Here is a 20068-nt window from a genome sequence, read left to right as displayed (position 1 = left end):
AATAAAATTTAAGCCAGCCCCGCACGAATGAAAAGATGTGTCTTCAGTTCGCGGCGGAAGGTCCGAAGGTCAGGTATTTGGCGTAAACCTGGGGGAAGCTCGTTCCAGAGTGTGGGAGCCCCCACAGAGAAGGACCTTCCCCTGGGGGCCGCCAACTGACATTGCTTGGCGGACGGCACCCTGAGAAGTCCCTCTCTGTGAGAGCGTATGGGTCGGTGGGAGGCATGCGGTAACAGCAGGCGGTCCCGTAAGCTAAGATTCTTCACCGGGTCATTTTTCTTTAAGATAATACATCCATTTGGGCAACATGCTAAACTCGGTTAGCATTATCCTTGGTAGGTTTTGTGGTGGTTTGCTTTTGTATAAACCCAACCCCATTTAATTATTTTATTTATTTTTATTTATTTATTTATTTTGTTGAGTACATATTAGATAATATATATCAGTATAAGCATGAATTGAATACATAAAATGAATACAACTAAAGGGAACATTAGGACAGGGATAGTAGGCACACTGGTGCTCTTATGCACACCAGTTACAGACCTCTTAGGAATGGGGTGAGGTCAATAGTAGACAGTCTAAGATTAAAATTTTGGGGGTTTGGGGATGAGACCACAGAGTCAGGTAGTGCATTCCAGGCATTGACAACTTTGTTACTGAAGTCATATTTTCTGCAATCGAGTTTGGAGTGGTTCACTTTAAGTTTGTATCTATTGTGTGCTCGTGTATTGTATGGTCGAAGCTGAAGTAGGATTCAAATAAATCAAATAAAAAAAATAGTTTAAGATTCAAATAAACTGTGCAAACTCAAACGAAGCATTAAACTATCAGCTCTTTGTCGAGTGGGACGACAAACCCGCTTTTAACCCTAACAGAGCTCCGCTGTCCGCTTCCGTTCTCCCCGGCAGGTGTTATTGCATGCGGAAGAGCTTGCACTCGGCCCATGCTCAGAGGTGCTGTCTGCAAGCAAGGAAGGAAGGAAGGCTCACCTCCAGGTAAAAGAGGTCCTGGGTGGTGATCTGAGAATCCAAATACTCCTCGTAAGTGCTAAACTGGGTGACGATATGATCCAAGACAGCGCCGGCATCGTCGCCCTCCATGCCCGCCATCCCCGACGCCTCCCCCAAGCACGAGCTGAGCCTGCTAGCCGCGTCCCTAGCAACTGCCCGCCGCGTCCCTAGCAACCGCCCGCAGCCTGGATTGCTGTCATCCCGCCCCCTCCCCTGGCGCAGCCAATCGCTCTGAAGCCTCGAGGGCTGACCCCGCCCTCCACCAGCCCAGGTCGCCAATCGCAGGGGGAAACTGTGTTCCTAAACCCCTCCCCCTGCCACAAACACCTATAAATTATCGAAACGCGAATCTCCTCCGCCTCCTGAGAAAATGAATCTGCAGAGTCAGCGACTCACTTTGCAGAGTCTCGTCGGAATCGGTAACAGCTCCTGCCAAGAATTGGGTCTCTGAGACCCCCACCACCATCTCTGTCCTCCCCACGCCCCGCACCTTCTTTTGATGGCCACGATATAATATGGTGTAGGGTTTCCTGCCTAAGCAGGGGGTTGGACTAGAAGACCTCCAAGGTCCCTTCCAACTCTTGTCTATTCCATTCCATTCCATTCCTATTCCTACTCCTACTCTTACTCTACTCTACTCCATTCTATTCCATTTTTCTATTCTATTCTATTCTATTCTATTCCATTCCATTCCATTCTTTCTATTTTTTTCTATTCTATTCTATTCCATTCCATTCCATTTTTTCTATTTTTTCTATCCTATCCTATCCTATTTTTTTAAAAAATGTTGACACTCTGGAAAGAGTGCAGAGAAGAGCAACATTAAACTTAATGTCAACCGCTTTAATCTAGATTGCAGAAAATATGACTTCTGTAACAGAATCATCAGTGCTTGGAATACTTTACCTGACTCTGTGGTCTCTTCTCATAATCCTAAAAGCTTTAACCAAAAACTTTCTACTATTGACCTCACCCCATTCCTAAGAGGACCATAAGAGGCATGCATAAGCGCACAAACGTGCCTACCGTTCCTGTCCTATTGTTTTTCTTTTCTTCTTCATATATATATATATATATATGCTTATACCTTTATATACTATATAACCTATCTGTATGATAGTTACATATATTGTTGTGACAAAATAAATAAAAATAAATAAATAAATAACAAAGAGCATGAGGGGGCTGGAGGCTTTATAGGTTTTAATATGAAGAACGGTTGCTGGAATTGGGTATGTCTAGTTTGATGAAAAGAAGGACCAGGAGAGACATGATAGCACTGTTCAATATTTAAAGGGCTGCCACAAAAAAGAGATAGTCAAGCTATTCTCCAAAGTACCTGAAGGCAAGACAAGAAACATGGATGGAAAGTAATCAAGGAGAGAAGCAACCTAGAACTAAGAAATTTCCTGACAATGAAAAGAGCCAGTGGAACAACTTGCCTCTAGAATAGCAACAGCGCTTAGACTTATATACTACTTCACAGTGCTTTACAGCCCTCTCTAAGCGGTTTACAGAGTCAGCATATTTTCTAGTGGTGGGTTGCTCCCGGTTCTGTCTGGTTCTATAGAGCCAATAGTAAAACCGGTGGAAGGCTCTGGCCACCCACCCCATCATCAAGGGGCTTCTGCGCAGAAGCGCAAGCGCATGCTCCCATTACAAACTGGTAGTAAAGGTAAGTAGAACCCACCCCTGATATTGTCCCCAACAATCTGGGTCCTCGAGTTGTGGGTGTTGCAACACTGGAGGCTTTTAAGAAGAGATTGGACAACCCTTTGTCTGAAATGGGACAGGGTTTCCTGCTTGAGCAGGGGGTTGGACTAGAAGACCTCCAAGGGACCTTCCAAGTCTTATTCTGCAGGTCTATTCAGAAACAAGAACGGTCTCAATTGCCTTAATCTATGGCGTTTACTTATAAGTAAGCATGTTGAGGCTGCCCAGGACTCTGCTTGCTCTACCGGACAACAGAATTTCATTTTCAGTGTGTGCCAGTGTGCCCACAATAAAAAATGACAATAAAGAATATCTAAAGCTTATCTTATCTTATGCATCGTTCATTCATTCATTCGGGTTTCTCCCATTCTTCCAATATTTCTTGAGTTCCCATGTTATTTTAATTTGCAAAACCGGTTATGTCAGGCTTGAGGATTCTGCAAAATGGCTATACGGGTAATCAACTTACAACCTTTTGTTTAGTGACCGTTCAAAGTTAGAAGAGCACCAAACCAAAAAAGTGAGTTACGATACTTGCAGCATCCCCGTGGTCATCTGGTCAAAATTCAGCTTCTTGGCAACCGGTTCATATTTCGGATGGTTGCAGTGTTCCAGGGTTATTGCGAGCTCCTGACAAGCAAAAGCAATGGGGAAAGACAGATTCACTTAACAACTGCAGTAATTCAGTTGATAGCAAGAAAGGTCATAAAATGGGGCAAAACTCACTTAACAACAGTCTCGCTTAACAACAGAAAATTTGGCTTTAATTGTAGTCATAAGTTGAGGACTACCTGCATTGTATATAACAGTGTTGTGAACTTTTTCAGCACCGAGTGCCGAAATGGGAGCATGCTTGCGCAGGAGTGCTGGAAACCGGAACGGTGCAGATGCATGTGCCGGAAGCTGAGCTTCCAGTTTCTGGTGTGCACATGCAGGCTGGTCACCTGGTCTCCTGGTTTCTGGCGTGCATGTGCGCGCTAAGACCAGCTGGGCGACACGCATGTGCACGCTGGAAACCGGAAGATCAGCTTCCCGGCGCACGCACCCACGCCAGGAAGCTGCTCTTCCGATTTTTCCCGCTCCCCCGCATGCGAAGCAGGGGTGAAATCCAGCAGGTTCTGACAGGTTCTGGAGAACCGGTAGCGGAAATTTTGAGTAGTTCGGAGCCTCTTTGGCTCAGACTGGTAAGACAGTCTGTTATTAACCGCAGCTGCTTGCAATTACTGCAGGTTCAAGCCCCACCAGGCCCAAGGTTGACTCAGCCTTCCATCCTTTATAAGGTAGGTAAAATGAGGACCCAGATTGTTGGGGGCAATAAGTTGACTTTGTATATAATATACAAATGGATGAAGACTATTGCTTGACATAGTGTAAGCCGCCCTGAGTCTTCGGAGAAGGGCGGGATATAAATGCAAATTTAAAAAAAAACCTGGTAGCGGAAATTTTGAGTAGTTCGGAGAACCGGTAGCAGAAATTTGAGTAATTCGGAGAACCGGTAGCGGAAATTTTGAGTAGTTCAGACATTTTGCAGTATCCTTCCCCTGCCTACACCCACCAAGCCGCGCCCACCAAGCCACACTCACAGAACCGGTAGTAAAAAGATTTTGATTTCACCATTGATGTGAAGACCAGCTGGCCGGTGTACATGTACGCTCCAGAACACGGAAGAGAAACGGGTGACGGCTGGCATGCCCAGAGAGATGGCTCTGCATGCCACTTCCGGCATGCGTGCCATAGGTTTGCCATCACGGGTATATGAGATTATTATTCTTACATTTTTCTCTTGCCATACATACATGCCAACTCAAGATGGCGAGCATCTATACTGCTCCTCCCTCTTAATTTCCCAACAACAGCCCTATGAGGTAGGTTAGGCTGAAAAGGAGTGACTATCTCCCAATCTCTCCCCACCCACCCCCACCCCCATGGGTTTGTTTATATTTAATTTTATTTCTTGGCCACGGGGGTATATTTACGATGACTGCAGTATCCCAGATTGTTTCCAACAAGCAAGGTCAAGGGGGAGGGGAATCAGATTTGCTTAACGACCATGTGATTCAATTAACAACTGCAGGGATTTGCTTAGAACCGTGGCAAAAAAACGCTTATAAAATTGGGTGCAACTCGCTTAGCAGCTGCTTTATTTAGTCGCAGAAATTCTGGTCGGTTGTAAATTGAGAAGTAACTGTATGATCTGAATCCGACACGGTAGAAACCTGTATTTGCTCAAACCGCACTGGGACTCTTGGCTGTTTATTTACCAAAGTTATTTTTAATTCTCGCCTCAGATCATCATGATTCCTCACGCAGGCCACAATTAAAATTGATTGTTGATTGCTTTGCAGTTAAGTGTAATTGAACCTTCTTGTAATTTTCCACTACGCAATTTCAATCCAGTTCGTCTGTTTGATAGCTGTTGTCTTACAGCATTTATCAAAGTATGCAATGTTAATTTATCAAGAGAAAATGCTCTCGCCGTAAAAATCATAACACCATTTTCTGAGATAGAAAATTGATGCAGACAGTCACATTGAGTTGAGCGTGTAACCATGTTAGGTTTATTAACTGGGGGGAATTAATGGATTTTTTTTTGTGGGGGTGGGGGCAGAGGTGGGTTTCACATAATTTTACCACCACCCCCGGTCGCCGCACACTGAAAATGCACAAAAAACCCAGCAAACTGATGTAATACAGATAGTCCTCGAGTTATGGCCATAACTGAGAACAGAATTTCCGTTGCAAGGCAAATGTTCAACGAGTTGCGTCCGATTTTATGACCTTTTGTGCCCTGTTGTTAACCGCTGCAGTTGTTAAGTGAATCATGTGGCTTTTAGGCGAATCCAGCTCCCCACATTTTGCCTATCAGACGCTGGCGACAATCATAATTACATGCAGGTTACCAAGCAACTGAATTTGGAACAGGTGACCAGGTGGGGATGGTGCAATGGTTGTTAAGTATGGCCGGTTGTAAAGTCACATTTTTTCCGTGCCATTGCAACATTGAACCATTGCTATACGAATGGTTGTAAGTCGACGGCCACCTATAATAGACATTTGCAACAGGGCTAGTTTTGTTGCGCAGAGACAAAGCACTTTGGGGATTTTAACCGAAAGTGTCCAATGTTCAGATGTAATTGCTAAACAACCTACTTTTCAAGTCCCCAGGAGCTCAGCTGAGTATTTCCCCTTTGCTTTCCCACGAGACCCTCAAATGGCATAATTGCCAGGCAGCTCCATCCCAGCTGATTGGAACAAAGAAATGTGTGTTTTTTTTTTACTCTGGGTAAATCTGGAAGCCCTGCGAGAATCCCTGCGAGAAGCCCTGATGTGACTTCACCTCTCCTAACTTGCTCTTCCTATGATCAGCAGGCCCAATGACCCCAATGTTCGTTGTTGTTGTTGTTGCTGTTGTTTAAAACAAAGAACCTGGTAGCTAAAGACTTAGTAAGTGCCCCAAGCATGCCACCTTCAAAGAAAAGACAGAGAAATCGCGGATCCTTCTGTTGAAGGGATAGGTTGAGTGTTTACATCCCTGCCTTTTTCCCCAGAAAGAAATAGGTCACACACACACACATGTGTACACAAAATAGGGCGAGAAAACGAAAGGTGGGGGGGAAGGGGGAAGAGCTGATAAAGGACATGGAGCAGAGACAGAATGCAGATGGAACTGTAAAATGACAGCCATCTTGCTAGAAATGACTGTCTCGTAGCTTCCTCAAGTCCTCTGGGGCTTCCTTTTGAGGCCACCTGGGTGTTGAATCCTGTTCAGGTAGGCCTGGAGTGCCATGATGGCCATATACACACTTTGAAAATCTCTTTCCCCCGCACCACCCCTGGCTGTCATCTCACAAGGAATCAGGCAACTGCTGTATTCTTTTTGCTTCTGTGGTTCCCAAGATATTCAATCACTTCGGAACTAAGAAAAGGACACAAGTATTTCTCAAATTTCAGCGGAAGCAGAGGTGGGTTTCAGCAGGTTCTGACCAGTTTTGGCGAACAGGTAGCGGAAATTTTGAGTAGTTCGGAGAACCGGTAAATACCACCTCTGACTGGCCCCGCCCCCATCTATTCTCTGCCTCCCAAGTCCCAGTGGATCGGGAGGAAATGGGGATTTTGCAATATCCTTCCCCTGGAGTGAGGAGGGAATGGAGATTTTGCAATATCCTTCCCCTGCCACGCCCATCAAGCCACGCTGACAGAACTGGTAGTAAAAAAAATTGAATCCCACCCCTGAGTGGAAGGAAAGCTTGCCTTCAGAAATTGTGGCTGCTCCATCACCAGAGGGTTTTTAACGAAGAGATTGGACAGCCATTTGTCAGAAATGATATAGCGTCTCCTGCTTGAGCAGCGGGCTCGGCTAGAAGACCTCCGAGGTCCCTTCCAAGTCGGTTATTCTGTTATTAAATCATTTACAAAAGAAAACAGGATCGAATAAAGCCCAGGGAAAACTAACACTGTGGAAAACCAGTGTCACAAGCAATAAAAAAAAAAAAACACTGAGAGGATTTTGCCTCTTGTAGGCCCTTGGTTTTGCTTGATGGGATACAGTACAGGCAGCCCTCTACTAAGTAACAGAATAACAGAGTTGGAAGGGACCTTGTAGGTCATCTAGTCCAACCCCCTGCCCAAGCAGGAAAACCTACACCATTTTGGACAGCTGGCAGTCCAGTCTCTTCCTGAAAGCTTCCAGTGTTGAAGCTCCCACAACTTCTGAAGGCAACTTCTATTCCACTGGTTGATTGCTCTCTCACTGTCAGAAAACTCTCCTTATTTCTAAGTTGAATCTCTCCTTTTTCAGTTTCCATCCATTATTCCTTGTCTGGCCTTTGGGTGCCTTGAAAAATAGCTTGACCCCTTTCCTCCTCTCTGTGGCAGCCCCTCAAATATTGGAAGACTGCTATCCCCTGGTCCTTCTCTTCACTAGACCATCCGTGCCCAGTTCCGTTCAAAGACTAGCCATGCCTAGCAACTGTTCTAAACTACAACCAATCCCAAAAAAGAGACTTACAATCTGGATCTGAAGTTCTATGAATCTCTCTCCCCGCACAGTCCCGTGTCCACATTCTGGGCACTTGGTAACATGGGTGCATTTATGGCCATTTGTAGAATCCTGTGGTCACATGGCCATGTTTTACAATAGTTTTGCCGAAAACCAGCACTTACTTCCAATTTTTGGCAAAACTGGCAAAGCAGCAAACGATTAGTTTGTTTAGCAACCATGCTGTTTGCTTAACAAACTCTGCAGAAAACAATGTAAAATTGGGTCATTCACATGACTGCCCCTTTTTACGACCGTTACAAGTTATGATCATAATGAACCATTACCTGCACAGTAATCGTCAAATAATGTCACTCAGGCAAACCCTATATACATGGAAGCACCATGGTGGCGCAGTGATTAGAATGCCGTATTGCAGGCTGACTCTGCCCACTGCCAGGCGTTCGATTCTCACCAGTTCAAGGTAATCCTTATGATTTATATTGATATATTGACCATCAATTGTGTTGTAAATGTTGTACCTTGATGAAGGTATCTTTTATTTCATGTACACTGAGAGCATATGCACCAAGACAAATTCCTTGTGTGTCCAATCACACTTGTCCAATAAAAAAAAATCTATTCTTCTACTCTATTCTATTCTATTCTATTCTATTCTATTCTATTCTATTCTATTCTATTCTATTGATGCAGCCTTTCATCCTTCCAAGGTCAGTAAAATGAGGACCCAGATTGTTGGGGGCAATAGGCTGACTGCTTAGAGTGGGCTGTAAAGCACCATGAAGCAGTATATAAGTTTAAGTTATATTGAGGGAAGTAAGCAGTAGGGTACCACAAGGTTCCATCTTAGGCCCAGTACTCTAATATCTTCATAAATGACTTAGATGAGGGAATAGAAGGGAAACTTACCATATTTGAAGATGATACTAAACTGGCAGGAATAGCCAATACCCTAGATGATAGGCTTAAGATCCAGATAGATCTTGACAGACTGGGCCCTATCTAACAAAATGAAATTCAATGTCTTACACTTAGGCAAGAAAAACCAAAAGTACACCTATAGACTGGGTGAAACCAGGCTTAATAGTAGTAACTGTGAGAGGGATCTTGGAGTCTTAGTGGACAACCAATTAAATATGAGCCAACGGTGTGTGGCGGCAGCCAAAAAAGCCAATGCAATCCTAAATTGCATTAACAGAGGAATACAATAAAGATCAAGTGAGGTACTAATGCCACTCTATAAAGCCTTAGTAAGACCACACCTAGAGTACTACATCCAGTTTTGGTCACCACACTATAAAAAAGATGTTGAGACTTTAGAAAGAGTCCAGAAAAGAGCAACCAGGATGATTAGGGGACTGGAGGCTAAAACATATGATGAACAGTTGCAGGAATTGGGCATGGCTAGTCTAGTGAAGAGAAGGACCAGAGGAGACAGGATAGCCGTCTTCCAATATTTGAGGGGCTGCCACAGAAAGGAGGGGGTCAAGCTATTTTCCAAAGCACCCAAAGGCCAGACAAGGAATCATGGATGGAAACTGATCAAGGAGAGAGATTCAACCTAGAAATAAGGAGAAAATTTTCTGACAGTGAGAACAATCAACCAGTGGAACAGAAGTTGCCTTCGGAAGTTGTGGGAGCTTCATCCCCCTATCCCCTATCACAGGGGCCATGATAGCTCAGGCTGTAAAGAAGCCTGTTATTAGAACACAGCAGCCTGCAATTACTGCAGGTTCAAGCCCGGCCCAAGGTTGACTCAGCCTTCCATCCTTTATAAGGTAGGTAAAATGAGGACCCAGATTGTTGGGGGGGGGGCAATAAATTGACTTTGTAAAAATATACAAATAGAATGAGACTATTGCCTTATACACTGTAAGCCGCCCTGAGTCTTCGGAGAAGGGCGGGATATAAATGTAAACAAACAAACAAACAAAAAAATCCCTGGAGGCTTTCAAGAAGAGACTGGATTGCCATCTGTCAGAAATGGTGTAGGTAGGGTCTCCTGCTTGGGGGGGGGGGTGGGGGTTGGACTAGATCAGGGGTCCCCAACCTTGATCACTTTAAGACTTGTGGACTTCAACTCCCAGAGTTCCTCAGCCAGCAAAGCTGACTGAGGAATTCTGGGAGTTGAAGTCCACAAATCTTAAAGTGACCAAGGTTGGAGACCCCTGGACTAGATGACCTACAAGGTCCCTTCCAACTCTGTTAATCTGTGTCTAAAAGTGCTATTGCTGTGCGCTAACTGCTCCTTTGGATGACTTGCATAATCCCAAATCACAAAAGACAAGGACAGACAGAAGGCAACCCAAATCCCGCAGACACGATTTGCATTTTCAGTGCGTAAGGCCAAAGAGAGAGTTTTCATCGGAATGGCTGACCCTGTCATTTGCCACCGCCGAGTCAGGAGTGAATCATTCCAAACACTGAATTCATTTTTTTGTTTCCAGCTGTGTGAAGCAGCAATAATGAGGACACATTAGGGGAGACGTTCAAAAAAAAAACCAGACACCTCGGATGGCGCACAATTTTTCCGAGAAGGATGACTGCACAATTTTTTTTAAAAAAAAAATTATTATTTTTTGCAGAGCATGAACTGTGATCGAAAGCTGGAGCTGAGAGAACAAACCCTCTCTGCTGTTATCACATTTATCCTCAAAGTCAGACGGATTGCCGGCCCTGCATTATTTAAGGAACACACAGAACTGAGATAAAGCGATGAGGAATTCAGAAAATGAAAAGCTGCCATGAAAGATGGGTCAGTAAAGACACGTGCGCTTTGCTTGGTTTAAATTTGTTTCCCTTTTGTATAAAGGGCAAGGCTTCCTTTTACAGGTTTTACAGGGACTCCACGACTTATGACCGCAGTGGAGCCCAAAATGTATGTTGCTAAGAGAGACATATGTGAAGTGAGCTTTGTCCCATTTTACGACCTTTCTCGCCGCAACACCCTTTTGCGACCTTCTGGCAAGCATAGTCAAGTGGGAAGCCAGATTCACTTTACAACTGTGTTACTAACTGAACAATCGCAGTGCTTCACTTAACAAACGTGGCAAGAAAAAATCATACAATGGGGCAAAATTCACTTAACAAATTTCTCACTTAGCAACATAAATTCTGGACTCAATTGTGATCGTAAGTTAAAAACTATCTGTATTCTTTATTTTCCGTCGCATTTCATGGATCAGTTCTTAATTTCAGCGTTGGTATATGAACTTGCATACGACAATGTATTTCATCCATGTGACGAAATATTGCAGAAAATCGTAGGATCGGTATGGGTCTTGGGAACTATATTCCGAGAATCAAAGGTGGTATTCAGCTGGTTTAGACCGGTTCGCTTGAACCGGTAGCAGAAATCGCGGATGGGCCCAGCCGCCTGCCCCAGCCGCATGCCATCCTATTTAGGCACGTGTTTGAGGCTGGGTGCATGCGTGGAAAGCACGCGCACCAGCAAAATATATGCACAGAAGGCTGGGTGCATGCATGGATGGGGTGTGTGTGAGCGAAGCGCAAGCGTGTGCACACACACATTTGCGAACCAGTAGGGAAAGTAAGTGAATACCATTCCAGCCAAGAATAAAAGCTGGCTCGTGGGCACGAGATGGTTGTACTTCAGAAACAGTGGTGAAAATATGTTTGATCAAAGCAATGTGAGCTGTAACGGGACGCTTAAAAATGAATTCTTTAGAAAATGAAAAGAGAAACCCTGCAATAAAGCTCGCAAATAAAACTGTGTGCACTGTAGAAGGAAATGGGAGGTGGGGTTTTCTTTGGTCATTGGATCTATTAAACCACTCAGTGAAAAATCAGAAAGGACGTTGGATCGTAAAATTCACGGCCTTCGCTGCCTATACACAATTCGGGAAATAAAAGAAGATGTGCTTGAATTCTCAGCACAAAAAGACATACACAGTTTAATAGCCGTCATGGAAAAAATGGGTAGGACAACTCTCATAACTGGGCGATAGTAACTGCAGGATGCAGTTTGTTCAAAAGGCAAAGAAGCAATGGAAAAAGGACAGAGTCTATATCCAGTGGTGGAATTCAGCCGGTTTGGGCCAGTTCGGGCAAACCGGTAGTTAAATTTCTGGCTGGCCCCACCCCGCCCCTTCCAGGAGTCCCAATGTGACCCATTTTGGCTCCCAGGTAAGTGCAGGGAGGCCAACTATGCCCAAAATGGGGGCGTAGGGGGGTGTCTGCAATGCACCCTCCCCACAGTCCATTTTCGCTCTCAGGAGGCTGCAAGGAGGCCTACTAGGCCCAAAACAGGGCATGGGGGTGCGGCACGGGCCCACCCATTTTCCCTCACAAGAGGCTGCAGGGAGGCCTATTAGGCCCAAAACGGGGTGTGGGGGGTGCGGCACGGGCCCACCCACGTTCCATTTTCCCTCACAAGAGGCTGCAGGGAGGCCTATTAGGCCCAAAACGGGGCGTGGGGGGTGTGGCACGGGCCCACCCACATTCCATTTTCCCTCACAAGAGGCTGCAGGGCGGCCTATTAGGCCCAAAACGGGGCGTGGGGGGTGCGGCATGGGTGCGGCACAGGCCCCCCCACAGTCTGTTTTCACTCACAGGAGGCTGCAGAGAGGCCTACTAGGCCCAAAACAGAGCATGGGGGGATGCAGCACGGGCCCACCCATAGTCCGTTTTCTCTCACAGGAGGCTGCAGGGAGGCCTACTAGGCCCAAAACTGGGTGCGGGGGGGTGCAGATTGTTCCCCCCCTTCCCGTGGCCGGTTTTTGCTCCCAGGGGGATGCAGGAGGCCAAACGCTTCCGGTCACACCTCCTGGCCATGCCCACCATGGCCATGCCCACCCAGCCGGTCATTAGGGCAGAGAACTGGTTGTTAAATTATTCGAATCCCACCACTGTTTATATCTGTTCCTAACGAATGACAGAGCATCTGGGTTAAAATGGGAAAAAAAAAAAAAAAGCAATATCTGTTGTTACCCAGGATAAAGCATGAAGTAACAGAGACTAAAGGCTTTAACTATTCCAACATTTTTTATTTTATTTTATTTTGTCATAACATTATATACAGGAACATATATTGAAAGGAAACAATAGGACAGGAACGGTAGGCACTTTTGTGCTCTTATGCAGGACCCTTATAGTCCTCTTAGGAATGGGGTGAGGTCAATGGTAGACAGTTTTTGGTTAAAGCTTTTAGGAGTTTTTTTTAGGAGTTTTAGGAGTTAAAGCTTTTAGGAGTTGGAATATGCTAGAATAGAAATCGACCAGGCTTGATCCTTCTAGGAAATACTTGGCTTGGCTTGTTGATATATTTGTCCTTTGGAAAGGTTGGAGGAAGGCACCTTAAGGACACGATTCACATAAATAAAAATAGACCTAAGTTACAGGATAGCAAATTCCAGCTGAGGGTTCGTGGAAACTCTCCAACGGGAAGTAAAATTTGACAGCATGACCTACTATCAAGACAATGATGAGCTTCCATTCCCTGGATGTGTTGTTAGTAGAAGTTGGATGGCTTCCTTCAGAGGCTGAAGGAATATAGCATCCAGTTTTGGTCACCACAATGTAAAAAAAGACGTTGAGACTCTAGAAAAAGAGTGCAGAGAAGAGCAACAAAGATGATTAGGGGACTGGAGGCTAAAGCATATGAAGAACGGTTGCAGGAACTCGGTATGTCTAGTTTAACGAAAAGAAGGACTAGGGGAGACATGTTAGCAGTGTTCCAATATCTCAGGGGCTGCCACAAAGAAGAGGGAGTCAAGCTATTCTCCAAAGCACCTGAGGGCAGGACAAGAAGCAATGGGTGGAAACTATTCAAGGAGAGAAGCAACTTAGAACTAAGGAGAAATTTCCTAACAGTGAGAACAATTAACCAGTGGAACAACTTGCCTCCGGAAGTTGTGGGTGTTTCAACACTGGAAGTTTTTAAGAAGAAATTGGACATCCATTTGTCTGAAATGCTATAGGCCAGTGATGGCGAACCTTTTCCGGACCAAGTGCCCAAACCCCCCAAATGCAATGCGCACGTGGCCCCACATCCCACCACACACATGCACAGGCGCCCCCACACGCACCCCGCCCCCTGAATGCACACGCTCACCCCGCACACACTCCTTTCCCCACACATGCACGCACGCCCCCTGCACGTTCCCTGCCCCCCCACACATGTGCAGCAGAGACCTGAAGACCAGCTGGCCGGCTGGAGGCGCATGCGCAGTGGAGCTGAAATGGGGCTATGCTCGCATGCCATCAGAGAGGGCGCTGCGTGCCATAGGTTCGCCATCACGGGTATAGGCTTTCCTCCTTGAGCAGGGAGCTGGATTAGAAGGCCTCCAAGGTCCCTTCCAGCTTGGTTATTCTGATTCAATTTAGATTCCTGCTTGAGGTCGCCCTCCATGCGTGAAATAGCCCTTTCCAATTCTGTGATTCTGATAAGAAGCTTTCATCCCAACTGAATCCATAATAAAGAACTAAAATCTCTTTTGGGTCTTCACAGTTCTCTGCCTCGACTGAATCTTAACCCAGCAGAAAATTTACTTACTTATTTATATATTTACCGCCAGGGTTTTTCTGATCCCTAGCTCTGTAACTTTAGGCAGCTTAAAATATACAGTCAAAAAGCAACTATAAAACACTTTCAAAATGACCACAGCAATGAAAAAAGTGACTTACAAATGGTACTCACACAGCCACTGGAGCATTCCCATGGTCACATGATCAAAATTCACTGTGCTTGAGCCACGGTGGTGCAGTAGTTAGAGTGCAGTACTGCAGGCTACTTCTGCTGTCTGCCGGCTGCCTGCAATTTGGCAGTTCGAATCCCACCAGGCGCAAAGTTGACTCAGCCTTCCATCCTTCCGAGGTGGGTAAAATGAGGACCCAGATTGTTGGGGGCAAGAGTCTAGCTGACTCTGTAAACTGCTTAGAGAGGGCTGTAAAGCACTGTGAAGCGGTATATAAGTCTAAGTGCTATACCTATTGCTATTATCTGTAGAATTACTTAGGAGCCGTGGTGGCGCAGTGGTTAGATTGCAGTATTGCAGGCTAATTTCTACCGACCGCAAGCAGTTCGATCCTGACCAGCTGAAGGTTGACTCAGCCTTCCATCCTTCCGAGGTGGGTAAAATGAGGACCCAGATTGTTGGGGGCAAGAGGCTGACTCTGTAAACTGCTTAGAGAGGGCTGGAAAGCACTGTGAAGCGGTGTATAAGTCTAAGTGCTATTGCTATTGCTTGGCAATTGGCAGGTATTTGGGAGGGTTGCAGCGTCCCGGGGTGACGTGATTTCTATGCACAATCTTCCCAACCAGTTTTTGACAAGCAAATCCAATGGGAAAAATTGGATTTGCTTAACAACCCCGTAATTCACTTAACTGTGTGATTCCCTTAACAATAATGGCCAAAAAAAAAAAAAGGCAGTAAAATCAGGCGTGACTTCCTTAACAGCCACTTTCCTTAACAATGGAAATTCTGGTCCCAATTGTTATAAGTCAAGGACTACCTATAGTTAAACATTTTCCTCTTTGGAAGAGCATAGCTTCCAATGGTTTTTGGAAAGATAACCAGAATGGTAGCCAACCTGACCTCTGAGGAGATGTTGTTTTCATAGATAAGGATTATTTCAGGAGTGAAATCCAGCAGGTTCTGACAGGTTCTGGAGAACCGGTAGCAGAAATGTTGAATAGTTTGGAGAACCGGCAAATACCACCTCTGGGCTGGCCCCAGAGTGGGGTGGAAATGGAGATTTTGCAATATCCTTCCCCTGGAGTGGAGTGCGAAGGGAGATTTTGCAATATACTTCCCCTGCCACGCCCACCTAGCCACGCCCACAGAATCAGTAGTAAAAAAATTTGAATTCCACCACTGGATTATTTATTTAAAGTAGGGGTGTCAAACTCAAGGCCTGCAGGCCAGATCCGGCCCTGCGGGTTGCTTAGATCTGGCCTGCGGTGCCTCTGCCAGGAAAAATATGCCCTGTTTTTGCTGGCAGGGGACTGCTGGAGGCCTTCGTTTTGGAACCACCCATCTCCCTCCCAGAGGGACTCTGGGCTTTGTACAATAAAATCTTTGTGTGTTAGTTTGTACCATAGGGGTGTGGTGGCTCAGTGGCTAAGACGCTGAGCTTGTCAATCGAAAGGTCGGCAGTTCAGCGGTTCGAATCCCTTGTGCAGCGTAATGGGGTGAGCTCCTGTGACTTGTCCCAGCTTCTGCCAACCTAGCAGTTTGAAAGCATGTAAAAAATGCCAGGTTGAAAAATAGGGACCACCTTTGATGGGAAGGTAAGAGCGTTCCGTGCGCCTTTGGCATTGTTCTGTTTCCCTCCCCCCAATACTCCCAGCAAAGAGTCAGTCAGAGGCCTTCTTTTCTCCTTTTATTTACATAAATAGATGTCCTGGCCACGTCTACCCACGGGCCTGCCAAGTTTCTGGAGATAACGAGGAAATTATAGATAAGGCCAGAATTACTCACGAATATATTCTTCCCTCCATTGATACAGTTTGCCCGCGCAAATTCATTGCTTTGTCCAAGACAAAAAACCAGGAAGTCCCGCCTCCTATTTATAGTCTCTGCAGATGTCACTGCATGACAATTATGACTTGGCTTTATCCCAACTCTGCTTCTGCTGCGCGCGCCAGTCACATCTGCGCAGTCTTGCATCACTCCAAAACTGTTCTTGGGGCGTTGCCAAATCAGAAGAAGGCTCCAGAGAATCAGGTCTTGCCGGCCCCTCCTCCTCCCTTTGAGTGGGTGCCAGGGAGGGAAAGGGCTCAAGAGAAGCAGGGCTTGCCAGGTCTTCTCCCTCACTTTCTGAATCATCCGAGTCCAGGAGTCCGGGTCCAGGAACCTGGGTCACAACAGGCATTTAGTCATGCCGGCCACATGACCATGGAGATGTCTTCGGACAGATCTGGCTTTTTGGTTTTGAAATGGAGATGACCACTGCCCCCTAAAGTCAGGAATAACTGACACATATGTGTGAGGGGAAATTTCACCTTTTGTACCATAGCTTTATTGTATTTACAGATAACTCAAGGCTTCAAATATATCCAACACATTTTTCCTCCTCTTATTTTCCTCACAGCAACCACTCTGTGAGGTGGGTTGGGCTGAGAAAGGAGCAAACGGTCCAAGGTCACCCAACTGACTTCCATGCCTAAAAGTGAGATTAGAACTCATGGTCTGCCCCTTTCTAGCCTGGTGCCTTAATTACTAGACCAAGCTGGTTCTATTAAAATGCAAAAAAAAAATGGTATATAAAAGATGAAACTTAAAAAGAGGCAAGGATGATTATGAATACTGTTAAAAATTAATTGAAACGTGAAGGGAGGGCTGCATCATACTGAGATATTTAAGTATGGATTTTAAGGGGAAAATAATTGAAATAAAGATGATTTTTTTAAAAAGAATTTTAATGTTTATGAATCACTGTTGGGTAAAATGCAAGAGAATTTAAAATTATGTACAGTAGTTTCCAAATACAAGTTTATTATTGTTGTTGTTGTTGTTGTTGTTGTTGTTATTTCTACAGGGTTTTTTTTCATTTTTTCCCTTTTCCTCTTTTTTGCATGGCTGCATTCATCTATCTTTGGTACAATGACAAATAATTGTAACATCGTTATTAATATTATGTTTCTCGTTAATAAAACTTCCTAATTATTTCTTAAGATGGCATCATGAACATAATTCTATACAATTATTAATTAAACAGTTTATAATAATTTTTATAATTAAAAAAATGTTTATAATAATTGTAAATTATTTGTTTACTGACCGATGCTTTATCCATCACTGTATGTATATATCTATCTAACTCCTGTGTCTTTTTTTCCTTTTATGGAACTATTTATCCCGTTGCTTTAAATTTTTTAATAAACAAATTATTACAAAAGAAAAAAAAACAACTTCCAACCATACAGTGCTCTTACAGAATTGGCACAGTATGGGGTTTTTTTTTATTACATTATGTCATTTCCAATAATTCTTAGTGGTTGATGAGCTTGGGAAAATCTCTTTTCATTCCTTTCTCAACTGAGAAACACCGAATAGCATTTCTGACCCTGGCTTGCGTTCCCAAGAAACTTTGCGCTTTAGTAGGTCAGTTAGAGACCTCCCAGATGCCTTCACACAATGCTTGAGGTTTCCTCTTTAGAGATTACGCAGACAAGTCCGGTCTGTCTGATTAATGATTCAATATTTTGTATAAACCCAGAAAAGGGGTTAAGTTAGTCACCATGCTAAATGTTTGATGTGAATAAAACCACCCGAAAATCAGGCAGTATCAGAAAAATATTGGGGGAGTCATAACTATTCGGAGTAGGATAAAAAATGGAAGATGAAAGTACTTCCTTTCTTTGTAAAACTTTTTCAATAAAAAGAAAGAAAGAAAGTACTTCCCCCAAATAATGTTTGGGTTGGGGAGTGTTGCTTTTTAGGCAAGATAATATTTGACTTACTCAACATACACATAACAGAAATATATATGGTAGAAATACAAATAAGCAGAGGAAAACAGGTTGTTTCCTGCTATTTATTAAGTCAAGTCTCTCTTTCGTGATCAAAAGCCCATTTAAAATAAAGCTCAATTGTAAAAAGAGAGAGAGAAGGAGAGAGAGAGAAAAGGAGAAGGAGGGGGAGAAGGAGGAGGAGGAGGAGAAATAGAAGAGAAGAAAGAGAAGAGAAGAGAAGAGAAGAGAAGAGAAGAAGAGAAGAGAATTCTTTATTGGCCAAGTGTGATTGGACACACAAGGAATTTGTCTTTGGTGCATACGCTCTCGGTGTACATAAGAAAAGATACATTCATCAAGAATCATAAGGTACAACACAATGATAGTCATAGGGAACAAATAAGCAATCAAATCCTAATAGAAAACAGTCAATATAAATCTTAAGGATACCAGCAACAAGGTTACAGTCATATAGTCATAAGTGGGAGGAGATGGGTGATAGGAACGATGAGAAGATTAATAGTAATAGTAATGCAGACTTAATGAATAGTTTGACAATATTGAGGGAATTATTTGTTTAGCAGAGTGATGGTGTTCGGGGAAAAACTGTTCTTGTGTCTAGTTGTTCTGATGTGCAGTGCTCTATAGTGTCATTTTGAGGGTAGGAATTGAAACAGTTTATGTCCAGGATGTGAGGGGTAAATATTTTCACAGCCCTCTTTTTGACTCCTTCAGTATACAGGTCCTCAATGGAAGGCAGGTTGGTAGCCATTGTTTTTTTTGCAGTTCTAATTATCCTCTGAAGTCTGTGTCTGTCTTGTTGGGTTGCAGAACCAAAAAGAAGGAGGAGGAGGAGGAGGAATAATATTGTAATATTAACTGGGCTTATCAATTGGTTGGCTGAACATTCTGCATATGACAGAGAAGAATTTAGCTGCACTTAGGGTAACTGAGTTATGTTACTTGCAACTTGCCAATTATTAAGCGGGGGGGAGGGAAAGGAGGAACCCCCCAAAAAATTGATTTCAATACACAAAACCCGGCAGGTGAATTTTATTTTTATGGCACGAGGCTTAATATTATTGTCTGAAATTTGTCTGAAGCATCCTTTCAAAAACCTATTCAGGACCAGCTGATGATGGGTTCCATTTTTCTGATTATAGCTGTTAATAAACATCAATGGAAGCGGATGATATTTTGGCTTAAAGATAAAAACTACAAAGAGTGACTGTGGATTGGAAGAAAGGGCTTCAAAGATGTGCTTCCTCATTGGTTGTGACTTTTAAACTCCAGTAAGCCCTATTTTTGGGGGCGTGCGATAGATAAGAAAGCAATGATAGAAATCAGGACTCTAGTATGTTTTGCCTGCAACACCATCCTGCAGTTAAGCAAAAAATGGCAGCCGAAACCACAGGTCTTGTCAAGTATTTGATTTTACCTGCAATAGAAAGGACCGCAGTAGCTCAGTGGCTAAGACGCTGAACTTGTCGATCGAAAGGTCGGCAGTTCAGTGGTTCGAATTCCTGGTGCCGCGTAACGGGGTGAGCTCCCATTACTTGTCCCGGCTTCTGCCAACCTAGCAGTTCGAAAGCACGTAAAAAAAATGCAAGTAGAAAAATAGGGACCACCTTTGTTGGGAAGGGAACAGCGTTCCGTGCGCCTTTGGCGTTGAGACATGCCTGCCACATGACCACAGAGACATCTTGGGACAGCGCTGGCTCTTCCGCTTTGAAATGGAGATGAGCAACGCCCACTAGAGTCAGAAACAGCTAGCACATTAGGGATTCGAAGTAGGGATTCGAACTGCTGAACTGCTGACCTTTTGATCGACAAGCTCAGCCTCTTAGTCACTGAGCCACCACATGCCTTTCATTTTCATATTTAGGGATGTTGAATTTTCCTTTGCACTAAGGTAGCAACATGTGA

At 44.3% G+C, this 20068-nt stretch overlaps 1 protein-coding gene across 1 annotated transcript in view; it reads right to left on the bottom strand.

Moving 5' to 3' along the window:
• CFAP299 (cilia and flagella associated protein 299) overlaps positions 1–1112 on the bottom strand; it is a 349756-nt gene extending 348644 nt beyond the window's left edge. Inside the window, exon 1 of the mRNA XM_058193437.1 lies at positions 993–1112. Within this exon, the coding sequence (XP_058049420.1) occupies positions 993–1112 (120 nt within the window). The remainder of the gene's footprint in view (positions 1–992) is intronic.
• Between the last annotated feature and the right edge of the window lie 18956 nt (positions 1113–20068).

This window comes from Ahaetulla prasina, chromosome 8 (assembly GCF_028640845.1).
Source record: "Ahaetulla prasina isolate Xishuangbanna chromosome 8, ASM2864084v1, whole genome shotgun sequence".
In the NCBI taxonomy this organism is placed as follows: Eukaryota; Metazoa; Chordata; class Lepidosauria; order Squamata; family Colubridae; genus Ahaetulla; species Ahaetulla prasina.
This window is presented reverse-complemented; position numbering and strand designations above follow the sequence as displayed.